At 38.0% G+C, this 27,235-nt stretch overlaps 2 protein-coding genes across 2 annotated transcripts in view; one reads left to right on the top strand and one right to left on the bottom strand.

Annotated features, from left to right (window-relative positions):
• Positions 1-27,235, bottom strand: part of eif2ak4 (eukaryotic translation initiation factor 2 alpha kinase 4) — a 173,704-nt gene that overhangs the window by 126,454 nt on the left and 20,015 nt on the right. The window contains exons 4-9 of the mRNA XM_039742281.1: positions 26,144-26,317; positions 25,277-25,357; positions 14,385-14,530; positions 13,932-14,047; positions 5,792-5,949; positions 3,020-3,555 (exon numbers count right to left, since the gene is read on the bottom strand). Of these exons, the coding sequence (XP_039598215.1) occupies positions 3,020-3,555; positions 5,792-5,949; positions 13,932-14,047; positions 14,385-14,530; positions 25,277-25,357; positions 26,144-26,317 (1,211 nt within the window). The remainder of the gene's footprint in view (positions 1-3,019; positions 3,556-5,791; positions 5,950-13,931; positions 14,048-14,384; positions 14,531-25,276; positions 25,358-26,143; positions 26,318-27,235) is intronic.
• The window catches only part of LOC120519143 (kinectin-like), a 146,716-nt gene that overhangs the window by 81,476 nt on the left and 38,005 nt on the right, over positions 1-27,235 (top strand). The window lies entirely within an intron of this gene.

A 27,235-nucleotide genomic window follows, 5' to 3' on the forward strand; every position in this document is an offset into this window, starting at 1 on the left:
CATGGATCACAATGGTAGGGCTAAACATTGCATCCACACATGTCAAAAAAGAAAAATATGTCTGAAAATGCTTTTGTGTTTGCACAGGAAAATTTTAGCATGGGATTGTTATGGGGAAAAAAAAAGCAAAACACACAGAGGCTTGCATTATTGACTCTATTACCCCATTATAGAATTAGTCCAGATACATATCTGTGTGTGATTTGAAGGTGAAACAACATTACTGACATCAAATGAGGTATAATTGTTTAACTTGTATTGTCAAGCTTTTATAAGAGGACGTGAAAAGATAACAAGATTAATTGCTTTTAACAGTGTCCTACACAGCCTCTATAAATGAACAGGAGCTTTGCATTCATTCTCTTATTGTAATGAGCACTGTTACAGATGCCCATCAGCCCAAACATCTGACCAATCTGCATGCAGTTCAATGTTATGGATTGAGTGGGGGACCTCACATGCATCCACAGTTACATGTGGAGGACTGCAGTAAACATTGAGGCATGGTTCAGACAAAATGGATATTTTGCTTGTCTACACTGGTGATGGCACGAGTTGCTCCATTAGTTAATACTAAAATAAAACTTATTTATCCCTTGCCCCTTGAAGCATTGAAGTATCTCCCTATTAATACAGCTGATAAAACAGCCTACTTCATTATTAAATATAAATCTGAAAACACTGAAGTTGTGTCATTCATATGGCTTTTGAAGGCAACCTACGGTTCAGTAGTGTAACCCATAAGTGAAAGCACATGTTATATATTTGAATAGTATGTTAAAGAAGGTAATGCTAACTCAGTTATGCATTTTTTCTGTACAGTTAATGACACCCAAAGTTATTTTCTAATTCTGGATTTGTTCACAGGCGTAAGCCATTAAAAAAAAATTTGATCACTCACATAAACATTGAAAAGAGCAAGACAAAGAATGCGTAACAGGAGTTCTGAATTAATGTATGCAAAAATGACAAGTTTGATTCTACACAGGAAGAGTTGGGAAAACATAAAACAAAAAAGGAGGGACAGATTTCGACAAGTAAAGCAGCCTGGCTTTTTGACATTTGAAATTTGAATGAATTCGACTTCTCTTTTCTCCAGTAATATTTTTTAACCAGCTAATGATGACAATATGAAATCCAACAATAGCAAATATTACCAACTTAAGAGACAACTCAGACTTTAAAAGCATGTTGTTAAAAACACAGTTTTAAAGAGTTTATTTAAATGGAAATATCCTGAATGATCTTAGTACTAGGGTGTTGTACCGTGTTAGCCATTATGAATGTAGAAAAAAGCCAAGCAAAATGACACCTTTTATCGGCTAACTAAAAAGATTACAATATGCAAGTTTTCGAGGCAACATATTGTAATCTTTTTAGTTAGCCAATAAAAGGTGTCATTTTGCTTGGCTTTTCTCTGAATGATCTTGAAATTCACACATTCGACAATACATTTGTAATAATGATTCAAGTCAAGTTGGGGAGCATGCACTGGTACAGTGCGTTGCCGCACCCACTACACGACGTAACAACTCGGGACACGTGGTCCAGTCCCACCCTCTGGAAGTGACCCTCTATCTGCCGCAGCCAGGTGTTACAAGGGCGACCCCTTGGCCTGGTCCACCCACTCGAGTCCCCAACAATGAGGATCTTACAAGCCAGATCACCATCAGAGAAAAGCGCCACATGGCTGTAGTGCCGTAACTGACGCTCCCTCACAATGCAGACAATGTGCCTCATTCGGGACCCCATGAGCAACCGCTCATTCGACGCAAAGTCAAACCAATGGTACCAAAGGATTTTCCGAAGAGACACAGTACCAAAGGAGTCCAGTCTTCGTCTCAGGTCACTGGATAGCGTCCATGTCTTGCAACCATGTAGCAAGACAGGAAGCACCAGGACTCTAAAGACTTGGACCCTTGTCCTTTTGCAGAGAGGAGGAGTGCCACACACCCCTTTCCAGTGACCTCATTACCCCTAAGCTCTCCCAATCCATCTACTGACTTCATAGGAAGAGTCACCAGAGACATGAATGTCACTGCCAAGGTAAGTAAACCTCTTGACACTCTCTCCGCAGACAGACACACCGGTGATGGCTGTGCCCAAGAGGTCATTAAAGGCCTGGATCTTGGTTTTCATCCAGGACGCTCGCAAGCCCAGACACTCAGACTCCTCGCTCATTCTCTCGAGTGCCCCGATCTGAGCCTACATTGACTCTGTGAAGATCACAGCATCGTCAGCAAAGTCAACACTTAGTCCATACAAGCACTGAACAGAGTAGGAGCAAGAACACACCCCTGACGAACCCCAGAATCAACTGGGAAAAACACAAAGGCTTCACTCTGCAGAGTACTCACAGTACCAGTGTACAGGCCGGCCATGATATCCAGCAACCTCAAGGGAATCCTGCAAACCCTCAGGATGTCCCACAGGGACAATTCAATAACGATTTAATTTTTTTTATTTATTATGAGTTTTAAGCGAGAATAAATGTAAAATGTACACAGGCCAAGATAAATCAGGTAGTTCATGTTATATCACTCTTTATGAACACTATGCTGAAATGCCCCTGAGATTACAATCCACCACCCCCATTTGTTGTTCAGCTAAGGCGATCCTCACCTCTGCCACAAATTTAAGTTCAAGGCCTGCGTTATATTTTGATATTTATGAACGACAACACTTGTTTACTTAAACGATAGTTAGGCAACTACTTAATGAGTATACCAGTACCTTACAGCTCTTTACAATGTTAGTATTTATATATTTCATATTGTATTACAGAAAATGGGCACATTATCATTCATTTTAGTAATGGAGGAACGTTTAATAAAAAGCAGTTAATTGGGATTTCTGCTTTTGATGTGGTGTATAAGGATATGAAGTATAGTAAAGTTTTACTAGTATTGGTATTGAATATAAAAATTCTGGTATCGCTGCATCACTACCAGTTTGTACTGGTGATGGGAAATATGTTTTGTTCATATTTAATATGGAAAATAGTTGAAACAGCACATACCTATTTAAGAAATCCTGGAACTCACTTGGCAACCCTGTTGGGATAACAACTGGATACTCTTTCACTTCTCTGCCCTGGCTAAGTGCAAGGAGCAGGAGGCCCAAGTTCCACACGTCTCCTTTTTTGCCTGTCTTGTTTGGAAGAGAGTCTTCACAAAATCTCACTCTAGTTTGCTCAAAAACATCTTCTTTACAAATGTCAGCCAAGCGTTTAGAAATACTGTAATCGGTCAGTTTGATTGTGCCCTCACTGTCCACCAAAACACTTGAGGCAGACAGCATTTTGTGAACTACGGAATTGTTGTGGAGGTAGTCAAGGGCACTGAGAAGTTGCAAAGCATAATGACGTATCCTTTCCAAAGGTAAGGTGGCGCCCTTACCGAGACCACTTGAGAGGCTCGATCCATTGATATGTTCGGCTAATAAATCAACAATCAGAGAATCCTCCTGCTCTCTGTTACTCGCTCCAGCATAATGGACAAGATTGGGATGTTCCAGTTTTAGCAAGGAGTTTACTTCACTCTCAGCCCCTTGGATCTAGTGGGTTGCAAAAAAAAAAAAAAATTAAAAAGGTATATTGTTTTCAAAACCAAACCTAAATCCTTGAAATTACTCCAGAGATTATCCATCCATCCATTATCCAACCCGCAATATCCCAACTACAGGGTCATGGGGGTCTGCTGGAGCCAATCCCAGCCAACACAGGGTGCAAGGCAGGAAACAAGCCCTGGGCAGGGCGCCAGCCCACCGAAGGGCACACACTAGGGACAATTTAGGATCGCCAATGCACCTAACCTGCATGTCTTTAGACTGTGGGAGGAAACCGGAGTACCCTTTGGAAACCCACACAGACACAGGGAGAACATAAAAACTCCACGCAGGGAGGACCTGGGAAGCGAACCCGGGTCTCCAAACTGCGAGGCAGTGTTAAACAAAACTACTACTCAATCATTAAAAAAGATGTTTTCTTTAAAATATTCAGAATAACAGTATGCTATAAATATTCGATGATATGCGTATTAAAAAGTGAAACTTCCTAAGCATTGCTTTTACCTTGTCTAGCAGTTTTAACATGACACATCCCCCACCCTTATTTATTTATTTATTTATTTTTTTAACTAAATATCTGACAGGCTGGTTTGGTTTCTCTTGACGGTTGCACAACTATGTGTAAATATGAAACAAACCTACTGAAATACATCTTGAATGCAGATTGCAACTCCCAAATAAAAGTGATAATTATAAAAAGGTTGTAGAATTTTAAAGGTGAGGAAATATTTCGGCTTATAAAACCATAACATAAAAGAAAATACATTATTTCAAACCATGTCCCTAGGATCAGTCATTACGTAATGTTTTACACATGTAAGTTATTCCAGGAACTTCCTGAAAAAATGCTTAATACAATACAGGAAAAGAAATCCATGGAGCATATACTGGATACCTTGAAGTAGCTGTTTCTCGGTTTGACAGCATAATTTATTGGAATGTATCAGACATGCTTATGCATAGGGAGGTCCTGATCTAATTATGCAATTTTCATTACGCTATATCTTATTAAGTTTATTACAGTACATAGAAAATCACCCAAAAAATCCTACACCATCAAGAAGTGTGTGAATTGACGACATGAAGAATCGTCCCCACATAAATCAAAGTCATCCAGACGATCTGGATCTGCATAATTAGATCTGGACCACCCTGTATAAATAAAGCTGTAAAATTATTATGTCAGGCATACAAGAACATAACTGTCTTACACAGGACAATTCCACATTGGTTGAGTTGAAACAATCATAAGAACATTATATTATGTTTGCTAATTTATTTTTACTTTAAAATGCCATGATACTAAATGGAATCTAAAGCAAAGTTGCAATTGTCTTCTGAGCCGAGGATGAAATACTAAGCACAAATCAACACATGTAGCAGTTAGTCACCCACTTCACCGCTGAAATCGAACAAAGAGCACTGATGTGTCCAAAGTGCTGTCAGAGAGTTCCACGGATTATACATATTATATCCACAATTTTTGGTATTTTACTTTGATATCATCAGGGGTTTTACCATTGTTTTTCTTATGGAGCAGAACATTCTTGAAACTTGGAGACCTGTATTGTTCGTCTCCTAAATACTATTGAAAAGTATCATGTAATTCAAAATATTTAATCACAGTAGTTTTCATCATTTCTTTTAAAGCTAATTTTGAATTGCAACTAATTTATATAATATCTTGGTAAAATTATCAAAAAAAATGTTCCCTTTATGTACATTTTGAAATCTTGTGGGGAAAGGACATGCCCGCAGACAGTTCACCTTGCTGTGTTTTCTCTAGCTGAAAATGCACTACACAGGAACCTGCACTTTGCCGTTACCTGTTCATGTTTCTCATTTCCTGCAGAGAAGGCTGATAATATGCATGCTACAGTCGCAGTGGAAGAATGTACTGGGTGTTGTTTTGTGCATTTCAATTACATTTTAATTTTTACAACATTTCTGTCCACTACGAAGGTGTCTGACAGAACACAGGGTGCTACATTATGTCTTCCTAGTTGTATTCCGTAGTTTGTGATAAAAAAAGGGCTTAGGAAAATGAAGGTTTAAAAAAATAAATTAGTCTTACTAAGCACACTTCTGCTTATGATCAATAACAAGCACAGAATAAAGTAGAATCTCTAAATCTGCAAAGCTATAAAAGACAAAATGGCCATGAATAAAATTTACAAATAAAATTAAAAAAATGAAATCATATTTCATTATAGCTCACATTTACCTGCTTTTTACATTTTTCAATTTTCTCTTTCTCTTGGCTTGTGAAAAACTTCCCAATTTTCTTATTCCAGTGCAATATCCATTGATAGACAATCATAAAGTCTCCTGAAGATGCATCTAAAGCATTGTAGACACTGCGACCGAGCCTTTCACTTTCTCCTGCAATGAAGTCAATAATCAGAATTTTAGAAAAACAAACATTTTTAAGAGCCTGTTCCATGCCTGTAGATACAGTGGTGTGAAAAACTATTTGCCCCCTTCCTGATTTCTTATTCTTTTGCATGTTTGTCACACAAAATGTTTCTGATCATCAAACACATTTAACCATTAGTCAAATATAACACAAGTAAACACAAAATGCAGTTTTAAATGATGGTTTTATTATTTAGGGAGAAAAAAATCCAAACCTACATGGCCCTGTGTGAAAAAGTAATTGCCCCCTGAACCTAATAACTGGTTGGGCCACCCTTAGCAGCAATAACTGCAATCAAGCGTTTGCGATAACTTGCAATGAGTCTTTTACAGCGCTCTGGAGGAATTTTGGCCCACTCATCTTTGCAGAATTGTTGTAATTCAGCTTTATTTGAGGGTTTTCTAGCATGAACCGCCTTTTTAAGGTCATGCCATAGCATCTCAATTGGATTCAGGTCAGGACTTTGACTAGGCCACTCCAAAGTCTTCATTTTGTTTTTCTTCAGCCATTCAGAGGTGGATTTGCTGGTGTGTTTTGGGTCATTGTCCTGTTGCAGCACCCAAGATCGCTTCAGCTTGAGTTGACGAACAGATGGCCGGACATTCTCCTTCAGGATTTTTTGGTAGACAGTAGAATTCATGGTTCCATCTATCACAGCAAGCCTTCCAGGTCCTGAAGCAGCAAAACAACCCCAGACCATCACACTACCACCACCATATTTTACTGTTGGTATGATGTTCTTTTTCTGAAATGCTGTGTTCCTTTTACGCCAGATGTAACGGGACATTTGCCTTCCAAAAGTTCAACTTTTGTCTCATCAGTCCACAAGGTATTTTCCCAAAAGTCTTGGCAATCATTGAGATGTTTCTTAGCAAAATTGAGATGAGCCCTAATGTTCTTTTGCTTAACAGTGGCTTGCGTCTTGGAAATCTGCCATGCAGGCCGTTTTTGCCCAGTCTCTTGCTTATGGTGGAGTCGTGAACACTGACCTTAATTGAGGCAAGTGAGGCCTGCAGTTCTTTAGACATTGTCCTGGGGTCTTTTGTGACCTCTCGGATGAGTCGTCTCTGCGCTCTTGGGGTAATTTTGGTCGGCCGGCCACTCCTGGGAAGGTTCACCACTGTTCCATGTTTTTGCCATTTGTGGATAATGGCTCTCACTGTGGTTCGCTGGAGTCCCAAAGCTTTAGAAATGGCTTTATAACCTTTACCAGACTGATAGATCTCAATTACTTCTGTTCTCATTTGTTCCTGAATTTCTTTGGATCTTGGCATGATGTCTAGCTTTTGAGGTGCTTTTGGTCTACTTCTCTGTGTCAGGCAGCTCCTATTTAAGTGATTTCTTGATTGAAACAGGTGTGGCAGTAATCAGGCCTGGGGTGGCTACGAAATTGAACTCAGGTGTGATACACCACAGTTAGGTTATTTTTTAACAAGGGTGCAATTACTTTTTCACACAGGGCCATGTAGGTTTGGATTTTTTTTCCTCCCTAAATAATAAAAACCATCATTTAAAAACTACATTTTGTGTTTACTTGTGTTATATTTGACTAATGGTTAAATGTGTTTGATGATCAGAAACATTTTGTGTGACAAACATGCAAAAGAATAAGAAATCAGGAAGGGGGCAAAAAGTTTTTCACACCACTGTATAATAAAATACCACAGAGCTTTGGTATGTTCAGAAGTGTGCTGTTATGTAGGTAGACCCCAAAGTTGCAAGCATAAGCTCAGGCTTCCAAAGAGTCTAAAACTTCAAAAACAACTGAATTTTGGAATGTTTAATACCTAGCAACAGGGAGGTTGAGTCTATTACAGAGGTGTGGCACTATTAAATAAACTGGCTGGAAGAAAACATTTAAGAAAGAAATAAAAAATGAGTAAACAAATAGAAATACTAAAATTCCAAGACAGATCCCTGCTCAAAGGTAGACCAGCCTAGACTCAAGTTTCCTAGTACATTTTAAATATGTGTCGCACAGTACTGATAAAGTTAGTGGTTATTTTGAAGGCCAGATAACAGCATATATTTTTCATCTTCTTTAATTTCTACTTGAACGGTTTTATATTAATAACTGCTGTGAGGGACGGCCAGCAGCTCGACCCAGACGAAACCCCCAGGACGCTAGATAGCGACTTCCCTGCAGCTTAGCAGTGCCCCAGATTCCCACAGGGCATTATAGGAGATGGAGTTCGGTTTCACAGCCCTGCTGGGTACCGTAGGTGATGCCAGGGGACACTGCAGGGAGACAAGGGGATTTCAGTTTCCAACATACCCCGAATTACTTCCGGGCTGAAGAAAAATATAATTCTCCATCTGACCCAGAAGTGCTGACAAGTCACGTGAACAGAAGAGGAGAAGCACTTCAAGGTCAAGGACTAAATAAAGGACTGGTGGAAACCCAGCAAGCGAGCTGGAATTGGGAGGGAGTGTGACAGAGCTGCTGGGAGGAGAGGAGGAGAATTGTTTATTCATTGTGTGCTTATTGTGGCTGTGGTTTTTTGGAGGCACTAATTAGGAAGAAAATTAAAATACTTCTTGGTGCTTTTAAACCTGTGTCTGCATTTGTCTGTTGGGTTTCACAGTGCAACAGCACCCTCAAGCATCAACTCTCTTACATTGCACAGTTTCATTATAAAGCACCCCGCAGAAGGGAAAAAAATATAGTGTTTACTCATGCATACAGTTCAACGAGTTCAAACAGCTAAAGGCAAACAACGCTGATAAATGTTCGCTATTGTATGATCACAGAGAATTAACATATTCTTCTCATTCAGTAAAATAAGATGGGATGCTACTTGTGTAGAGATAGATTGTTCAATAAGCAGTCAACACTCCAAACAGTAAACAAATGATTCTTTTGCTCACAAGATAACAAACGTCTGACAAATAAATACATTTAATTCCAAAAAAGTCTAAACCTGGAACCTTCATAGAACAATTAATCCTGTAAAGCAGGTTCATAGTGAAATTATTCTCAAATGGGGGCTTGATGTGGATATACTGTATTTTGGAAGTTTAATTGAAGAAAAATGCATGTAATATACACAGAAAAGCTAAATTAGGTCTTGTTTTGAAGAAATTGAATGAATAAAGGAATCTTTTATTAGAGATTGTCTTCTACTTATTATGCAAAAGGTTATCTAAAAGATCTATTGCCATTTTCTAGAGGTTCATTCACTTGAAAATCCTATTATAGTTTGGAAAACTAACTATAAATGACCATGTAGGACAGGGGTGCCCACACTTTTTCGGCTTGCAAGCTACTTTTAAAATGACCAGGTCGAAATGATCTAGCTACATTAAAAATATTTATTTATATATATATATATATATATATATATATATATATATATATATATATATATATATATATATATATATATATATATATATATATATATAGTAAAAGATTCAAAAGCAGTCAGCATAAAGGTTTGGGGTTTCCGGCCCCATATACTGTAGAAATATCCACAATTCAATAAACAAAATAAGTTCAAAATATAAACACAAATTGTTCATATGCACGACACTCATTGATGGCGTCGGCGGCCATTTTATGAAGGAGGAGCCGGAAGTGGAGGATTGCTGGGAAGGAACCGTGGGGGAAGATGGGATCAATGACGTCAGCAACAATCGAGGAGGAAGGGCGGAAGTAACGTGCTGCGGGAAAATGAGGCTTATGATGGCAGAGCGTCTTTTCATCTGTTAGAAAGCAAAGGAGAAAGGTTAGTACCCCACCATTCCCTGCCGGCGAATGTCTTCCCAAGTGCGTTAAGATCTGTCCGCGGTCTCCTACTCGCGCGTGCGTGACAATATATATAGTGCATCCGGAAAGTATTCACAGCACATCACTTTTTCCACATTTTGTTATGTTACAGCCTTATTCCAAAATGGATTAAATTCACTTTTCCCTCAGAATTCTACACACAACACCCCATAATGACAACGTGAAAAAAGTTTACTTGAGATTTTTGCAAATTTATTAAAAATAAAAAAATTGAGAAAGCACATGTACATAAGTATTCACAGCCTTTGCCATGAAACTCAAAATTGAGCTCAGGTGCATCCTGTTTCCCCTGATCATCCTTGAGATGTTTCTTCATCTTAATTGGAGTCCACCTGTGGTAAATTCAGTTGATTTGATATGATTTGGAAAGGTGCACACCTGTCTATAGAAGGTCCCACAGTTGACAGTTCATGTCAGAGCACAAACCAAGCATGAAGTCAAAGGAATTGTCTGTAGACCTCCGAGACAGGATTGTCTTGAGGAACAAATCTGGGAAAGGTTACAGAAAAATTACTGCTGCTTTGAAGGTCCCAATGAGCACAGTGGCCTCCATCATCCATAAGTGGAAGAAGTTCAAAACCACCAGGACTCTTCCTAGAGCTGGCCGGCCATCTAAACTGAGCGATCGGGGGAGAAGGGCCTTAGTCAGGGAGGTGACCAAGAACCCGATGGCGATTCTGTCAGAGCTCCAGAGGTCCTCTGTGGAGAGAGGAGAACCTTCCAGAAGGACAACTATCTCTGCAGCAATCCACCAAACAGGCCTGTATGGTAGAGTGGCCAGATGGAAGCCACTCCTTAGTAAAAGGCACATGGCAGCCCGCCAAAAGGCACCTGAAGGACTCTCAGACCATGAGAAACAAAATTCTCTGGCCTGATGAGACAAAGATTGAACTCTTTGGTGTGAATGCCAGGCATCACATTTGGAGGAAACCAGGCACTGCTCATCACCAGGCCAATACCATCCCTACAGGGAAGCATGGTGGTGGCAGCATCATGCTGTGGGGATGTTTTTCAGCGGCAGGAACTGGGAGACTAGTCAAGATAAAGGGAAAGATGACTGCAGCAATGTACAGAGACATCCTGGATGAAAACCTGCTCCAGAGCGCTCTTGACCTCAGACTGGGGCAACGGTTTATCTTTCAGCAGGACAACGACCCTAAGCACACAGCCAAGATATCAAAGGAGTGGCTTCAGGACAACTCTGTGAATGTCCTTGAGTGGCCCAGCCAGAGCCCAGACTTGAATCCGATTGAACATCTCTGGAGAGATCTTAAAATGGCTGTGCACCGACACTTCCCATCGAACCTGATGGAGCTTGAGAGGTGCTGCAAAGAAGAATGGGCGAAGGATAGGTGTGCCAAGCTTGTGGCATCATATTCAAAAAGACTTGAGGCTGTAATTGCTGCCAAAGGTGCATCGACAAAGTATTGAGCAAATGCTGTAAATACTTATGTACATGTGATTTCTCAGTTTTTTTTATTTTTAATAAATTTTCAAAAACCTCAAGTAAACTTTTTTCACGTTGTCATTATGGGGTGTTGTGTGTAGAATTCTGAGGAAAAAAATGAATTTAATCCATTTTGGAATAAGGCTGTAACATAAAAAAATGTGGAAAAAGTGATACGCTGTGAATACTTTTCGGATGCACTGTGTGTGTATGTGTATATATATATATATATATATATATATATGTATATATATATGTGTATGTATGTGTGTGTGTGTATACACTGAGTATATTTTATACATAAAATATATGTTCTCGTACCTTGTATTGAAAATGTTATTCAGTTCAATACATTTATGGTCACTACAGTATTTGGATTTAATAATCTTCATGTGGGAAAAGGCTGACTTGCATAAATAAGTAGAGCTGAATAATGCAGTCAAGGAGCTTTTGAATTCAGCTGAGTGAAAAATGACGGCTGTCCGATTAACTGCGATTTTAATTCCCTCTCCTTTCTCTTTCTTAAATCGCTTTTTTCGGAAGGAAGTCGGTAGTCGTAGTTTTTATAAATAGTTCGAAAGTGCCTTTCCACATTTTCCTTCTTTGGAATAGTAATGATCAGACAAATGCCATTCGATTGTGACATTGTGAGAAAGAAAATCCTCTTCCAATTCCACATCCAGCCCATATCCTCCTCAAACATTTTTTTTTAAAATCCCTTAATTACTCGATATAAATTGGAAGGCTAACTAGATCACAGCCGGAGTTTTGCAGTAGCTCGCGCGTTTGATCGTGCGTGCGGGATGACTAGTGTGTTAGAAGACAAGAGATCACAGACTGGCCGTCCTGTATGTCAATCAAGTGGCAAATGCCATAGGGAGGATATATGATAGACTATCGTTTAAAAAAAAATTTTTTTGAATGCAACGCGATCTACCGGTCGATCGCGATCAACGCAATGGGCACCCCTGATGTAGGAGAATAATAATTTTGACATATTGGAAATGAAGTTGTTCAAACCAGAGATCTGTGCAGTACTGATTTTTTGATTCTGCTTCTGACAAAATTATATCTTGTTTCCACCTGGTCACTCCAGTTTCTGCACAAACTTCCATCCTGGTTCTAACCGCATCCTTATTCCCCCTCTTGAACTGTGAATAACAGCCTAAGTGGACTCTTAAAGTTACAAAAATTAAAAGGGAATAAAACAATACATTTGGCAGTACATTCTTCTTTTTCACAACACACCCACAGTAGGACTGTTCCTATTAAAGCCAATTCACACTTGAATATTGTACATTTCCAGCATGTTTGGCTTTTTTCAAGTGCTTTAATATTATTTTGCAACTTTTTTTCAAGCATTTTTAGTGGTTTATGGGCAGTTTTCAGTTGTTTTTCAAGCATTCTTCAGTGGTAGGGTGTTGTACCGTGTTAGCCATTATGGATGCAATGAGAAGTCAAGCAAAATGTCACCTTTTATTGGTTAACTAAAAAGATTACAATATGCAGCTCAGGCCGCTTCTTCAGGCAGTTTGTTATCAAGAATTTTTCCAACATTTTCAAAGAAACATTTTGCTGGGAAAACTTGATTCACAACATATGTTCTATTCATATTCATATACATTGTGATGGATGGCCAGGGCCCATGCCTGGCTGGGATGCCCCTTCCCTGCATCTGCCAGGGGGACAAAAGTGGGAAGCCCAGTATCTCCCCCTGGACGCCAGATGGCAGCCTCCCTGGGTTGTAGCGGTGCCTCTGACTCCCCCAGGGCTTCATGGCAGTTGGAGCTCTGTACAGCTCTGTGGGGTTTTGCAGGTGCCACCAGGGGGTGCTGCAGCAGGAGCTGCTGGCCCCTTTTGGGCAATGGTTTCACCTTACCCAGAAGTGCAGCCGGATATCGCCAATCAAGTACCTGGAGCACTTCCGGGTACCCAATAAAAGGGAGCCAGCGACCACCACTCAGCAGCCAGAGTCGGGTGGAAGGAGGACAAAGCTTGCTGAGGAGGAGTGCTGGTAGAAGAGAGAAGAAGAGTGCTTGGTGTGACTTTAGTACTGTGCTTGGGACTGTGCTGTGGCTGGAGGGATTACGGGGAAGACGTGCCCTCCAGCTGAAGAAAAATAAACAGTTTATTTTTACCCGTGCCTCCTGTGTGAATCTGTGTTGGGTCGGGCACAATATAGCGCCTCTTCTTACGACATTCATAATCCTGCACGGGCCGAGGGCTAAATTTAATATGTCCATGTTATGGTCACTGATAGCCAGTGATTATTACAGCAGCACTGGGTGGAAGGCAAGAAGCACCCGTGTTAGATGGTGCACTGATCATTTTCAGGGCTCAGTTGTATAGCCAAGCAGAAAAGAGTGTGCTGTGTACAATCTAGTAACAGAAACATATTGTCTATTTTTAATTCAGTTTTAAACTGGGCACATCCAAATGCCATAATGAATTGCAAGGACAGAATGCCAGCTCTGCATTACCACTCTGCACATTTGTTAAAACCTCTGTTCTAAAGTTTAACTTGATTAAAACTAAATGCATATCTATAACTTTTGTTTAATTCTTGTATGCAAGCTACAGACCTTAACCTGTCCCTCAATGTTTGTCACTAGAAGACCGATGTAGGCCCACGATGACATCAACACTTTTTTTCTTTTTTATTTTACTAGTTTCAGTGAGGGTATATGTAGAAATGTGAACCTTTATCTTACCAATGCATTTTCCACGATGAACCACAATGTCACCCTGACATCCCGCAGAAAAGCGTAAAACTTCAAGTGGTTTAAAGCTTTCATCATTACTAGACAATGAATATTGACGATCTCGCCTGTAAACCATAAAAAAAGCACAAATTATCTTTTACAGCTGTAAAATTTCTCTGTATAATTAAAAAGCCGATTAAACAAGCTAGGGAAGCATGTCAAATATTGCATAACTGAAATAAATTATAGAATGTATGCATATTAAAAAAAAAATTCAGAGATGCCTCAATTTTGCTGAGTAGCCATAATGACAGGTGCACTGGAAAGTCTTCTGATAATCATATATGTGACACATTGTACTTGCACTGTTGATCATATAAAAATTTTTATTACTACTGTACATTCTTATACTTAATTTGCCTAATAATAAGAATTAAAAATAGGTCAAATATAAATTCACACCTAGTGCGTCCATTGGACTGAGTTCGCCTTCGACTGGTCCCTCCTTTTTTGGGCTCTTCCTGGTCACTTACATTCCCTTTAAAGAACAGATGTTTCCCCAAAACTGTGTTATCGGGGCTGGTGGAGATAACATTATCCAAACGTTCCTAAAAAAGAAGAGTTTAAAAAAAAATGAAAATAAAAAAAAAGACAGATCCTTGCCAAATTGCCCCTTGTGGACAAATAAAGTTCTGCCTACCTTAGTGATACAAACTTAGATGTCTTTATTGTTGGTGTAAGAGTAATTTTGTAAAATGTCCTAAAATCTGACCCTCTAATAACAAACTCCAGCAGTAACTCAATATAAACCTACCATATGACAATTAGGCTTGGGCTGGCATGGACTTTTGATCCTGTACAATCCATGTATTTCCTAATCACACTGGTTTTCAGCTTGTAGTGTTTGGGGGCTAGCATAATGCTCAATTCCAGCAACAACAAGCATACACCCTTCCATAACTTTTTATTTTTCTGGTACCTTCAGAGTAACAAAATGTATCTTTTGTATTATATGCATTCTTGCCACCAGCAGCCACTTTTAGGTGACATTTCTACCTAGTCTGGGTAGTTGCTTTGATTCCTTCTTATATCCCAAAGACAAGGGTCTTAATTTAATGGTGACTTTAAATTTATCTCTCGTGTAAACACACAGAAATGTGTGTAACAGAGAATACTAAGTGGACAGAGAGCCTGTCCTGGACTGAATCTTGCCTTACAATAGGGCTGCAACTAATGATTATTTTGGTAGTTGACTAATCGTTCAATTTATTTTTCGATTAGTCACGATTATTTCATGCCTGCGACCTATGGTTGCACATCCTGTTCTGGGCTCCAGTGCATGTCTTACCTCATCGGCTCACGTCTGTCAACCTGTGAATGTCACCCTGATGTCTCTGCATTAACATGATTAAAATTAATAATAATAAAATTAAAATAACCAGTGAAACATATGAATTTGAAAATATTTTGATGTTTTTTATATTAGTGTGACATCACAATAAAAAAAGAAATACATTAAACAATACAAACTAAAGTGCACATAGTCTTTAAACAAAAAAAGTGCATTTAACTTAACCAAAAAATACATTGTTAAAACTGAAACGTTTTTCATATTTTAGTAATAAATGACAAAATGTAGACATAAACTATATAATGTATAAAGCCTGAAGTGCAAAGATCAAATAAACACTTTCACAAAAGGTTCAAGGATGAAACAATGGCAACCGTGGTGCAGCAGTTGGAATTGCTGACTTATAATCAAGAGTTCCCTGGTTCGATCCTGACTGCCTCGTATATTTACCATTTTGAGTAGTGAGCTGCTCTTATTGTTAATATTATACAATAAACGCATACATTTGATTTGTGTGTGTAACAACCACTGTATTAAATGTATAGTACAGTACTTGTAAAAGTTACCTTTTTTTTTTCACTTTTATTCTGTCAGTCACGATCACACACTACTGCCCCCCAGGGATCTGACAGTAAACATATACATTTGGTTTGTGTCTGTAACAGCCGGTGTACATTTATAGTACTTGTAAAAGTTGGTGTGTTTTTTTTTTTTTCTTCACTTTTTTCTCTTAGTCACGATCACGATACATACTACCGCCCCAAACCAGATCCTAACCCCCTACCCACCCAGGGATATAACGCTGTTACTTTTTATCTGCAACTGGGAATAACCGTAGATGTGAGTGGTGGTTTGAGACAATCAAACTGGAAATTCTCTGATCTGAATGGATAAAAGCTGACACACAAACGCTGGCAAATCTGCCTTATTCGTATCTCATTGTCACTTGATTTTGTTTTATTCAATTTTATTGAGTGTTCCTGCTTACGCTGAATTAGTGTGCGCCTTAAGGCCTGTGATGTCAAAGCCGCACTAACAAAAAAACAGAGACAAGGTATAAATGATACTTGGAATTATTCATTTTATGACCTTATAGTACATTTCGGAAAACTTTGTGGCACAGATGCAACATTATTCATATTCATTCGCGTACCTTCTTGCGGTTGTAATCAATGGCTGCATTTCCAGAATGAAAGAATGTTCCTCTGCAAGGTGAGCCATGAACACTATTCTTTTCTCAGTGGACTGCGTACATGCCTTGCACAGTACATGTGCTTTGATAGCCGGCAGGTCAACTTGTTATAGCACAAGCAACCGGCCACCTGCGTGCTGTAGCTAGCATTGAATAAGCTCACGCCTTCTGGTTGTCAGCGCACAACACCGGGGGTAAAAAGAGACAAATATATGTGACATTTTGAAGAAATCATTGTATGACCTGAATAGTACCAATCAGAAAACATCATCGCACTAATGCAATATTACAGTATTTGAAAACGAACAGATCGGGTGTAAATTTGTTACTTGTAAAAGTTAGCTTTTTTTACTTTTATTTTCTTTCTCGTTCACGCTCTCCCTACCCTCCTGATCAGACCCTAACTAACTAGCAACGCCAGCATACGTTCTCAAGAGACGGCGCCATCACATATCCAGGATGCTTTCGTTTCAGATGCTCATGCATCGCGATGATGCTGCCGTGAAAAGAAAGCTCTGCTTTACATAATCTGCATCAACTTATTTTTCTTTATCGGTGAAGTGCTCCCTCACTTTAGAAAGTTTCTGTCTCAATTTTTTTCCATCTCCTTCCCTCTCCTCTATTTGACTCACCATTGCAACCACAGTTATTTTCCTTTACATTCTTCTTCTCCTCAGACATTCTTCTTCGTTGGTAGGACTGTGTGCAGTCTTGACAAACAATAACAAACGATACTGCCCCCAGACGTTCATGTAGTGCATTGCAGTTACAAAAACCAATGTGGTTCTTTGTGACTGGAGCCTCTATTGGAGGTTCTGATCATGACTCGTCGACAATAAAAAATCTGCGTCGACGATTTTTTGTAATTGTCGTCAATTACGTTGACTAATCGTTGCAGCCCTACCTTACAATATGCTGTGGAGATATCCTTGTATTGGGTGGCACGGTGGCAGCGCTGCTGCCTCGCAGTTAGGAGACCTGGGTTCGCTTCCTGTGTGGAGTTTGCATGTTCTCCCCGTGTCTGCGTGGGTTTCCAAAGGGTACTCCGGTTTCCTCCCACAGTCCAAAGACATGCAGGTTAGGTGCATTGGCGATCCTAAAGTGCCCTGCGGTGGGCTGGAGCCCTGCCCAGGGTTTGTTTCCTGCCTTGCACCCAGTGTTGGCTGGGATTGACTCCTGTTACCCTGTACTTAGGCTATAGTGGGTTGGATAATGGATGGATATCCTTGTATTATTATATTACCTTACAGTGAATAAAGCAACAAAGCAATGTATGTTTTTAACCTTTTATGTAGAGGTACACATTGTGAAGTGAGTGAATTCAGGTCAGGTTGATGCATTTAATGTAAGGCACCATCAGTTTTAGGTTGAATCATAAGTGGAGCAGCCACACCAAAACACAGACAGAGGAAAGGATCTACCATTAGGAAGGCCAGTAGGGCATTAGGTGTTGTTGCTTCTTTCCCTTTTGAGTATTATCCTTGTGTTAATTCCCTTTTATTATTTATATACACATACACACACCATATGCTGAATATAGTATATAGATATACAGTATGTAGATATTATACACACATATAAATAAGCCTCCTTGCCATTCATGCTGGGTTCAGGAATGTCTCTCTAAGGCACACTTTTATCTAAAGTCATATGCTTTGAAAATAATTTAATTAAATAAAATAATGCTGTTAGTTTTATAACAATTAAGAGATATTTGTCTGAGCTGCAGAGCATACAAAGCACCACGCTGTCAGCTTTCCGAGATGTCCATCATCTTTTAAAGAATATGTTTGTTGTATATTCACTAAAAACGACTATCCAGTTTATATACTGTAATTGCAGGCAAATGTGCAGGAATGCCATAGGTGGGTAAATTGAAATTAACGTAAGAACACAGCCTGTGTACAGTAGAATATCCTTCAATATCACAATTATCCAATTATTAAAATTTTTAAGACAATACTTAAAAAACATTCACTACCCCACCTCACCCAACATGACCATGACATTTTATCTTTTTTTGTTTGACAAGTGTTAAGAGACCACCTACAATGGTAATAAAAGTAAGAACTATTTAACTGAATATGCATGACAAACATGCTACAGCTGATGTTACACAGGATAGAAAAGTCAGTGATTTATGTCAATAAAACTCTAAGTACACTCTGCAATTACTTCACCCAACATAAAATATTGGCAGTGACTGGACTGAAGATAACAACAACCTCTTCTCTATGAGGGGTTATTCTTTACTGCACACACACTCTGTTTTGAAATGCATACACTGTATAGTAAAATATTTATACTGTACAATGAAACTCGTACACTATATACTGAGACACATACACTTTATATGAATACACTCTGTAGTGACACACATGCACTGTACACTAAAAGTCTCACACTATATAGTGAAGATTTTACACTTTATTCTTAAACTCTCAGACAAAAAACCCATATGCTAAAATGCAAGATGAAAGTGAAAGGCATGCAGTGCATAATGAAACACTCCATATTGGAGCATATGTCATTCATACTGAATGAAAGCAGAGTGAAATTAAATTAATGTGTTTCCAAGGAATGTTTATGTAAATTCCTGCCTTGTACCCAGCAAGAATGCAGTTCTTTTTTCCCATTTTGCGAATGGAATTAAATGGAAAAACAATGGAATGTAAGTCAATTTATTTCATGGAATCCATCTGTAAAGTAACAATGAACAAATTGGGTTATTAAGAGAAACCTTGTACGCATTTCATCATATAATATCTCGCTATACAATGTATGCCTTTCAGTTCACGGTCTAAGCATTTCATTACACCATGAACAAGCTCCTGTATAAAGTGTGCATACAGTTAAGAATGAATTAAGTCCTATAGTATGCCTCATACTTCCCGAGCCAAATAATCTACACTTCTATTTCACATGATGTTGAAGTTAATTAAAAGCATGCAGTGTGTCTTTCACAGTCCCCTCTGTGATACGTGCTGCCATTACAATGTGTTGTGATGGCAATGCTAACAACTAGAAGGAGAAGAGACTTCTACTGGAAGTCATGCTTTCAAAGACTATGCATAGCTGTAGTCATCTTATAAAAGGCTGGCTTGACCTAATAAATGTTCCACAGAAAAGTCAATCATTTACATTTGGCACAAACTTACATTTTTGGAGATGAATTGATAACAATGAAAAAACAGACATTCATTTACTTGTAATTGGATTATTCAGACTGCATTTGGAGGTAGTCAGAAACTGTCAGCAACCATATTTAACACATCTTGAATTGCAAATCTGTTTTCTATCAGCATACAAACAAAGGAATTGCATGGAGAGGTGACAGCAGACAGGCTAGTTGTGGATAGGCAGCCAGCGCTGACAGGTGCAGGTTTGAAAAGTGTGCCAAGCAGTAGGGCTGCACAAGTAATAATGTATTAATCCCAATAACAATTATGACTACATTGATGGACTAATCATGAAAAGTGACGATTACCACATTATACGTTAGTAAACCCGCTCTGTAAGTAATCAAGGTTTCCCAGTTACATACTGCTCAAAATAACAAATGAGTCAGTGCACTGGTGAATAACAAGCATTCACATTATAGGACTAGCTACACACTAAGTGGTGGTTCTGAGACTGGAGATCTGCACTGGCAATCGGAAGGTTGCCAGTTCAAATCCCATAAATGCCAAAAGGGACTCTGCTCTGTTGGGCCCTTGAGCAGGGCCCTTAACCTGCAATTGCTGAGCGCTTTGAGTAGTGAGAAAAGCGCTGTATAAATTGAAAGAATTATTATTAAATAACATCTTTTAAAGTCTAAATATATTTCTTTTCTGTTCACCAGAAAAACTGAAGTATAATTACTATTGAAAATAAATCACATGAAACTTTGCATGTTTAACAACCAAAATGAAGAAAATCATCTGTGATTGTGAATTGTACTATGCAAATTAATAAAGCACTGCACATTATTGTAGTCATTTTAAATTCAAACACATAGTCCAGTATTAAGAATGCATGAAAGTTAAGCAAGCAGCAGTAAGTTCCAGTAATGTTAGGTCATCAACAAGGATAATTAGTATCTGTTTTACTCTAATATAAGCCCATATACAGCAGCCCATAGAAAGCAAAATCAGGTAAAAACAATCATCAAGGCCCCAGTTAAAATATTGTGCAGTGAAGGTTTTAGAAAATGTCCACTCAGGTTAAAAGAAGTCATTCCTTCCTGAAAGATTCTTCTCTAGTTAAGTTGTTTTTACTATATTCCAAATGTCAGAAAAAGATTAAAATGAATCTGAAACAAGTGGCACTTGATGCAATTATGATAGATTCATAGTTGAACAGAACTAATGAAACATGCCTGAGCGTAATGGTTCATCATACTGATGAGGAATATACTCTAAAAAGCACATGTATGCAATTTTGTTTCTTTAAATAAGTGTGCCTTTCATTACAAAAACTGCGTAAAGAGTCTTGTAGCAACATGTAATAATGTGTTACTATCTAAATACTTCTGCAGCTTGCTATCCATTGACATTGTTGCATTTAATGTGTTTACATACAGTACATGTACTCCAGAACTACCAGGCTGTGTTTACATTACAATAACTTCTTAATCACATTACTGTCAATAAAGACCTTATTACCTGCTTTGATTTTGTATTCACAAGCAGCATTTGTTTCTTTAGTACAGGAAAACCCCATTTTAAAATTTCTCCATGTTTTATATTTTTGAAGTACCATTAAAAAAAGGATGAATATTTGTGTTATTCTTAAATTTTATTTTATAAACTAGGGGGCTTTGCCCTCTGCTCGCTTCGCTCGCCAATCCACACCTGGGCCTGTGCTACGCGCCAGCTACTTCATGTCTTTGCTGCTTGCATTGTGAAGAGGGGGGCTGAACGCACCCCAAGGAGATACGGTCGCTCCTCTGAAACGGTAATAGAATGGGAAACAAATACAGGTTTTTTGTTTTTTTTTCCTCTTTGCTCGATCAGCTGTTGGCTTGCTGCTGCTGCCGTGCCACATGATCTGCCTCTCATGCGGCGCTTCGAACATTTAAATGCCTGTAGAGCAGCTGTCCTTTTGTCTCATTGCCTTGTCTCTCTTCTCCCCCAGACATCCTCTGCTCCTGTTGGGGGTCCCACTCCCAAGGCACGCCCCTATGAAGAGGAAGATTTTTCTATTCTTTTAATTAAGAGACGGAACTGTACCCTCTGACTACACACGAAGCTCGCTTTACTTCTGAAAGAGACTTATGTTTGTTTGAAGCATTTGAGTAACATTTCTATCTCTAAAATCTCCTGTGTATCTGTGCATCTCTGTGACCCAAGCGTGACAGCGTATGTGGATTTCACTTTCACCAAACAACAAATCTTTTAATTCTCGCAGATAAGCCTCTTCATTGGGAAGAAATACTACTTTTCCGTGATGGCAACACGAATTACACGATCTACAAGTCTCCAAATTAAAGTTTAAAGCCGCACAATATCTACATACTTCTGTCATATCACCTATGTCCATATACTCGATCTCTTTTCGCTGTTCCGTTATTTCACCAAATAATAATTTCCATTTGATTGTGCTAATGCAATCTTTACTATCATTTTTTGAGACTTTCGAATTTTCCTACTTCCATTATCTCTGATCTGCTGTGCATGTGTATCACACCAACGTTTTTGAATTTTTACAAGTTTAGAATTTTTTTCATCTACTCTTTGTCTTTTTCCGGCGCCGGACATGGTTAAATCTCTTGGCACATAGTCTTGTCTCAGGGGAAAGTGTCTTTCTGATAAAGTCACGTCTTGTCTCACCCAAAGATTTTTTTTATATAATTGAGAGATGTGTATATCAGTAATCTAGTGGTATTTAATGTATTTAAAAACTGACACAAATTTTCTAAAAAATGTACCGTATTATTATTGTAAAAAAAAAATCATTCGACTGTTTTTTTGTTTTAATTTTTCAACTTATCCAGAATTTTACAAATTCATATTAACTTTTTAAGTTGTTCCCTGCAAAATCGAGGTTCTACTGTACTGTGTGTAAACAGAATACAACTTATACATTTGACTGTGCTGTTAATTTAAATGAATATTCTCAATTATAAAATCAAATACAATAATTGTCAATTACTAATTCTGTAATAATTATATGCCTCTACAAAGTGATGGCTTCAAGAATCTGACATCTCTTTGGCGCCATGAGAAAACACTACAATTCTGTGGCACTTAATCTTTTAACTTTATTTTTTTTTTGGCTGGGTCGCCACAGGCTGCTGGCTTCCATTCTAAGCCCAGGTTAGTAGTTGTGGTCTGCTGTGCTTCACAGATAAATGTGTAAGGGAAGACATGTCCTCACCAGTCAACCTCTTTCCAGACATGGGAGACTCATTTTAATGCAAAGTGTAAATGTAAATAAGCCAAATGATATCTGGATACAGTCCAGATACAGACAGCATATTAATACCTAATGTAAACGGGGTTCTCGGATGGCCCCAGTAATCTTTTCACTTTTCCTTTTACAAAACTGACCAGTCATATGCAGACTACAGATAAAATGGCCACTGGTGGATTGTATGTTTGTAAAATTAATGAATGAACATACAGTAGGTGTTTTTAAGAAATAAATAAATAAATAAAAGTTTAACTTACTCTTTATGTTTTAGACTTTCACGATTACATGATTTTTTTTAATTGAAAATAGCTTTATACACTGAAAAAACAATTTTTAAACCTGCTTCAGCAGGTACTAAAAAAACTACTACATATACATCAGTGAATAAATGCAAGTGAAATGCAATAAGCCCATATAGCTCCTTTTCCCATTTTATTGTATTACAGTATGGAATCACAAAGCCTTTGGAACTATGTTTTGATTTCAATGGGAACAATTTCCACCCATCCTGATATTGTAGCTAAAGACCACAGTAAAATCTTAATATAAACTAAAAATAATGATGATATGCCCATATTTATTTTATTAATTACAATCACTTTCAATGTACCATAAAAATAATCAGTTTTTAAATGTCAAGAAAGAAATACTGTACCATTTTCTTGTTAAAATATAGCATAAATTCAGGTAGTTTTCTGCATTTTCCCCACAGTACTGTCCTGATTTAGTAGCTGTAATTTGAAATGTAAACAGTTCTCTTCCCCTCAATGAAGGATATGAACCAAATTACAAACCAAAAAGTGAGGTTCATACCGATACATTGAATTGGCAAATGGTTAGCATTTATTAATTGCCTGCTCTCTGTTTGTGAAGCCTGTGCTTGCTTTATGGATAATTCATAGAACTGCAGATAATCCAAAACTTTGAAAAAGAAATTGCCACCTGACATATAGGTGTGTTGAGGACAAAGATGGTGTAATGGGTTGAAAAATAGTGATTTTTACAGTTTATTAAATAAGACTCATTATATTTATTTTGTGTGGATATTTGGATTATTAATATAGGATTATATAGGTAAATAGGTAGCTTTTAAACCGAATTCACTGGGAGAGCGAACATTATTTCTTATAGTAATGTATTTAAACAGGAGTTAAGCAGGCTGGTGACATATCAGTGACTCGCAAGATAATAAAGACAACAGAATGCTGGGATGCATGCAAATAAATTTAAGAATATGAATACTGGACATTTTGCAAAGGTAAAAGCAAATACTAAGAAAGTGTTATTACTATTAGAATGTATATGTTTAAACACAGCTAAACAAACCAGTGTGCAAATGCTTGTAAGAAGATGAGAAATAGGTGCTACGAACATTGCATTTAACATGTTCTCATGTTTAGGTAAAACTAACCTAACTGTCATCAGCTGTCCAATTTCGACTGCTGTAACTACACAAAATCTTACATAATCAGCTAGCTGAGCATACATTACAAAACATTGTTTGGTAAGTGAGAGAGGGAGAATAGGTGACATGTGAGAGAGAAATTTTTGAAGATGCAACAAATCATCATGCTGTTATGGCTTGAAAGTAACCGTGCCACCCATAAAAGTAGATTTGCTCCAACGGAGACAAAGAAGTGAATGCACAATGATGTGTTTTTTAAAAGACCATGTTACCTTGATTAATAAGAAAGGACTAAGAGCTCTCAATTTATAGATGCATAAATCTCTTTTTTTGCTTTATGGATGTGATACTTGATTTGTGGACATTAATTTGATTCGCTCAGGTTGTTTGTTTTCATCCATTGTTTTGCTTTCCAAACTAGATATGCCTGATTTCTCTGCATGTAAGTCTAAGTGTAGATTGAAATAATGTCTGGGTATTATCTCACTGGAACTGTATTGTTGTTTACTGACACTACCAAATTTAACCAAAGTCATAAGTGCTAAAAGAAGAAGCTGTGCTTATCCAGGTTAAATTCTTTCACAGGTAGCAAACCGAGAGCAGGCTGTGATCTGTGACCCCAATGAAAACAGGCTCCTGGCCTTTGCTAGAGTATTCAGAGGTCCAACCTTTGCAATTGGGAGAAGTGAGAACATGGTGGGTCTGAACCATTGTGAAGGTATTTCAGAAGCTTAGTGTTGAATTCTTTACAGAGGTAGCCAGCCCTTGAGGACTCCAGAGGCAAGTACTCAGGGTGTACAAGTAAAACAAGGTTAAAAATTTAGACATTTCCAGGATTAACTTGTCTAGCAAAGCAATAAAAAATAACCTTATGCCTTCCAAGTGTCTTTTGTGGACACTTTCACGATAAAACAGATGTGTATACATTTAAATATTAGACAAATATCAAAAATTGCTTTAGATTAGCTTTTGTCGAAATTCACAAATAAGTAAGGACCAGTTAGCACCAATACCTGCTTTGCAATTTCTTTCCTTTTTTTCTCTTCTCTCTTTTCTTCCTCTCTCTTCTGTATTGCTGCCAAAATTTCCTTTTCCTATATGAAATAGAAGGAAATAGAAATAAATAACAATGATGATGGCTGCAAGCTGCTCTTGGCTCCCCGATTTCTATCTATGCTCTTGTAAATATGAAAACATCTTTAAATTTATTAGGAATTTAACCCAGGCATATATTGTGAATGCAGTCATTTTAACTATGGAATATATTTTCTGTTGTGTTATAAGATAACACCAAGCAAACAATAAAACTTGGAAATAAATCTGAGACTGAATGAAGCTCTCTAAAAAGTTAGTAGCATTAGGATGGCAAGGTGACAAACCCCCTTCCAAAGTGTCCCTTTCCTAGTGGTGATCAAAGTACCCTGTGTACTCTTGCTGCGGAGAGCTCCACATGGATTAGGTTATAAAGGAAAGGTGCCTGTTACGCAGGTGACTGCCTCAACAGATGTGCACCATGATGCAGTAATCTAGTTGAATGTATTATGTAGAAAGACATTATGATACAGGAAAGCACAGGGATTGATAAATTTATATTCAAAGGACTAGAACAACAAATGTCATGCCAAAAAGAAAATCATCTTCGATGCAATGTGTAGTAAAGAATGTGATCTAAGGAGACCCACAGGAAATCCACAGCTGATTTCACTTAATCAAAAATAAGAAGGTACAATTACAAAAATCAATGAAATCAAAAGAAACTTCAAACAATAGAAAAACCTTTCAATGCCAGAGTATCTGTCAGAAACTGCCCACACAGGCTCTGTTGCAGTCATACTTTCTGTGTCTCACTGCAGTTAGAACTGAAACAGTGGGACTTTTACCATTTGTGCCTCATGTTTCTTTTGTTGGTCAATTCTCTGCTGCTCCTCTTGTGCTATCCTTTCCTGCTGTCTTCGCTGGTTCTTCAGCATTTCCTCATGAAAAGACTTTGGTGGTGGAATGTTGCGTTCGCTCAAAAAAGATTGTACATGTTCAGCAAGCTGAAAAATCATTACCTATCAAAAAATGATGAACAAAGAAAATATTTTTGATGTATCCACTTAATATTTACGTTCTGCATTTATTCCAAATAAATATTTATAAAAGAAAATATTCTGTGATAATCATATCCTTATAACTGTCCCCATGGCTTTTTCCATCAAAATTCTTTCGACTTAAAGGTGAATCACATACTCGTGGACAACAGTGGAAATTAAGAGGAAGAATATTTAAGTCTGAAGCTAGGAGGCACTTCTTTATGCAAAGAGATGTGGGACTCTGGAGCAAACAACCTAGACATGGGGTTAAATCAGAAACCTTGACAACCTTTAAGAAGAATCTGAATAAGATATAAGAACAGCTTAGCTATTAGCTAAACAAACAGGCTTGATGGATTGAATGGTCTCCGCTCGTTTGTCAAATTTCTTATGTTTTCTTGTCACTGAAGGGCTTTTATCTACATTAGGTAGTCGTTTGCTCTCCAAATGATGTTCCATCTACATTAGAGGTTTTTATACAAGATCATAAAGGATGTTATTTTGTATTTTTATTTGTTAGATTTTTCCTTAAGCTGTATAACTCAGTGTCTTGTGATGTTGTGCTATGTAATATGCTCTAGTGAATAAGCAGAGGAAGTATGCCCGTCTGGATACTCATACCTTTTTACTCTTAAAATAAAGCAAACTCGGGCAGAAAGAGCTACTGCAAAACTCCGGCTGTGATCTTGTTAGCCTTCCAATTTATATTGAGTAAAGAAGGGATTTAAAAAAAAAATAGTTTGAGGAGGGTATGGGCTGGATGTGGAATTGGAAGAGGATTTTTTTTCTCACAATGTCACAATCGAAGTGCATTTGTCTGATCAGTCAATCTATCATTGCTATTCCAACGAAGGAAAATGTGGAAAGGCACTTTTGAACTGTTTATAAAAACTACAA

This window comes from Polypterus senegalus, chromosome 18 (assembly GCF_016835505.1).
Source record: "Polypterus senegalus isolate Bchr_013 chromosome 18, ASM1683550v1, whole genome shotgun sequence".
Taxonomy (NCBI): Eukaryota; Metazoa; Chordata; class Cladistia; order Polypteriformes; family Polypteridae; genus Polypterus; species Polypterus senegalus.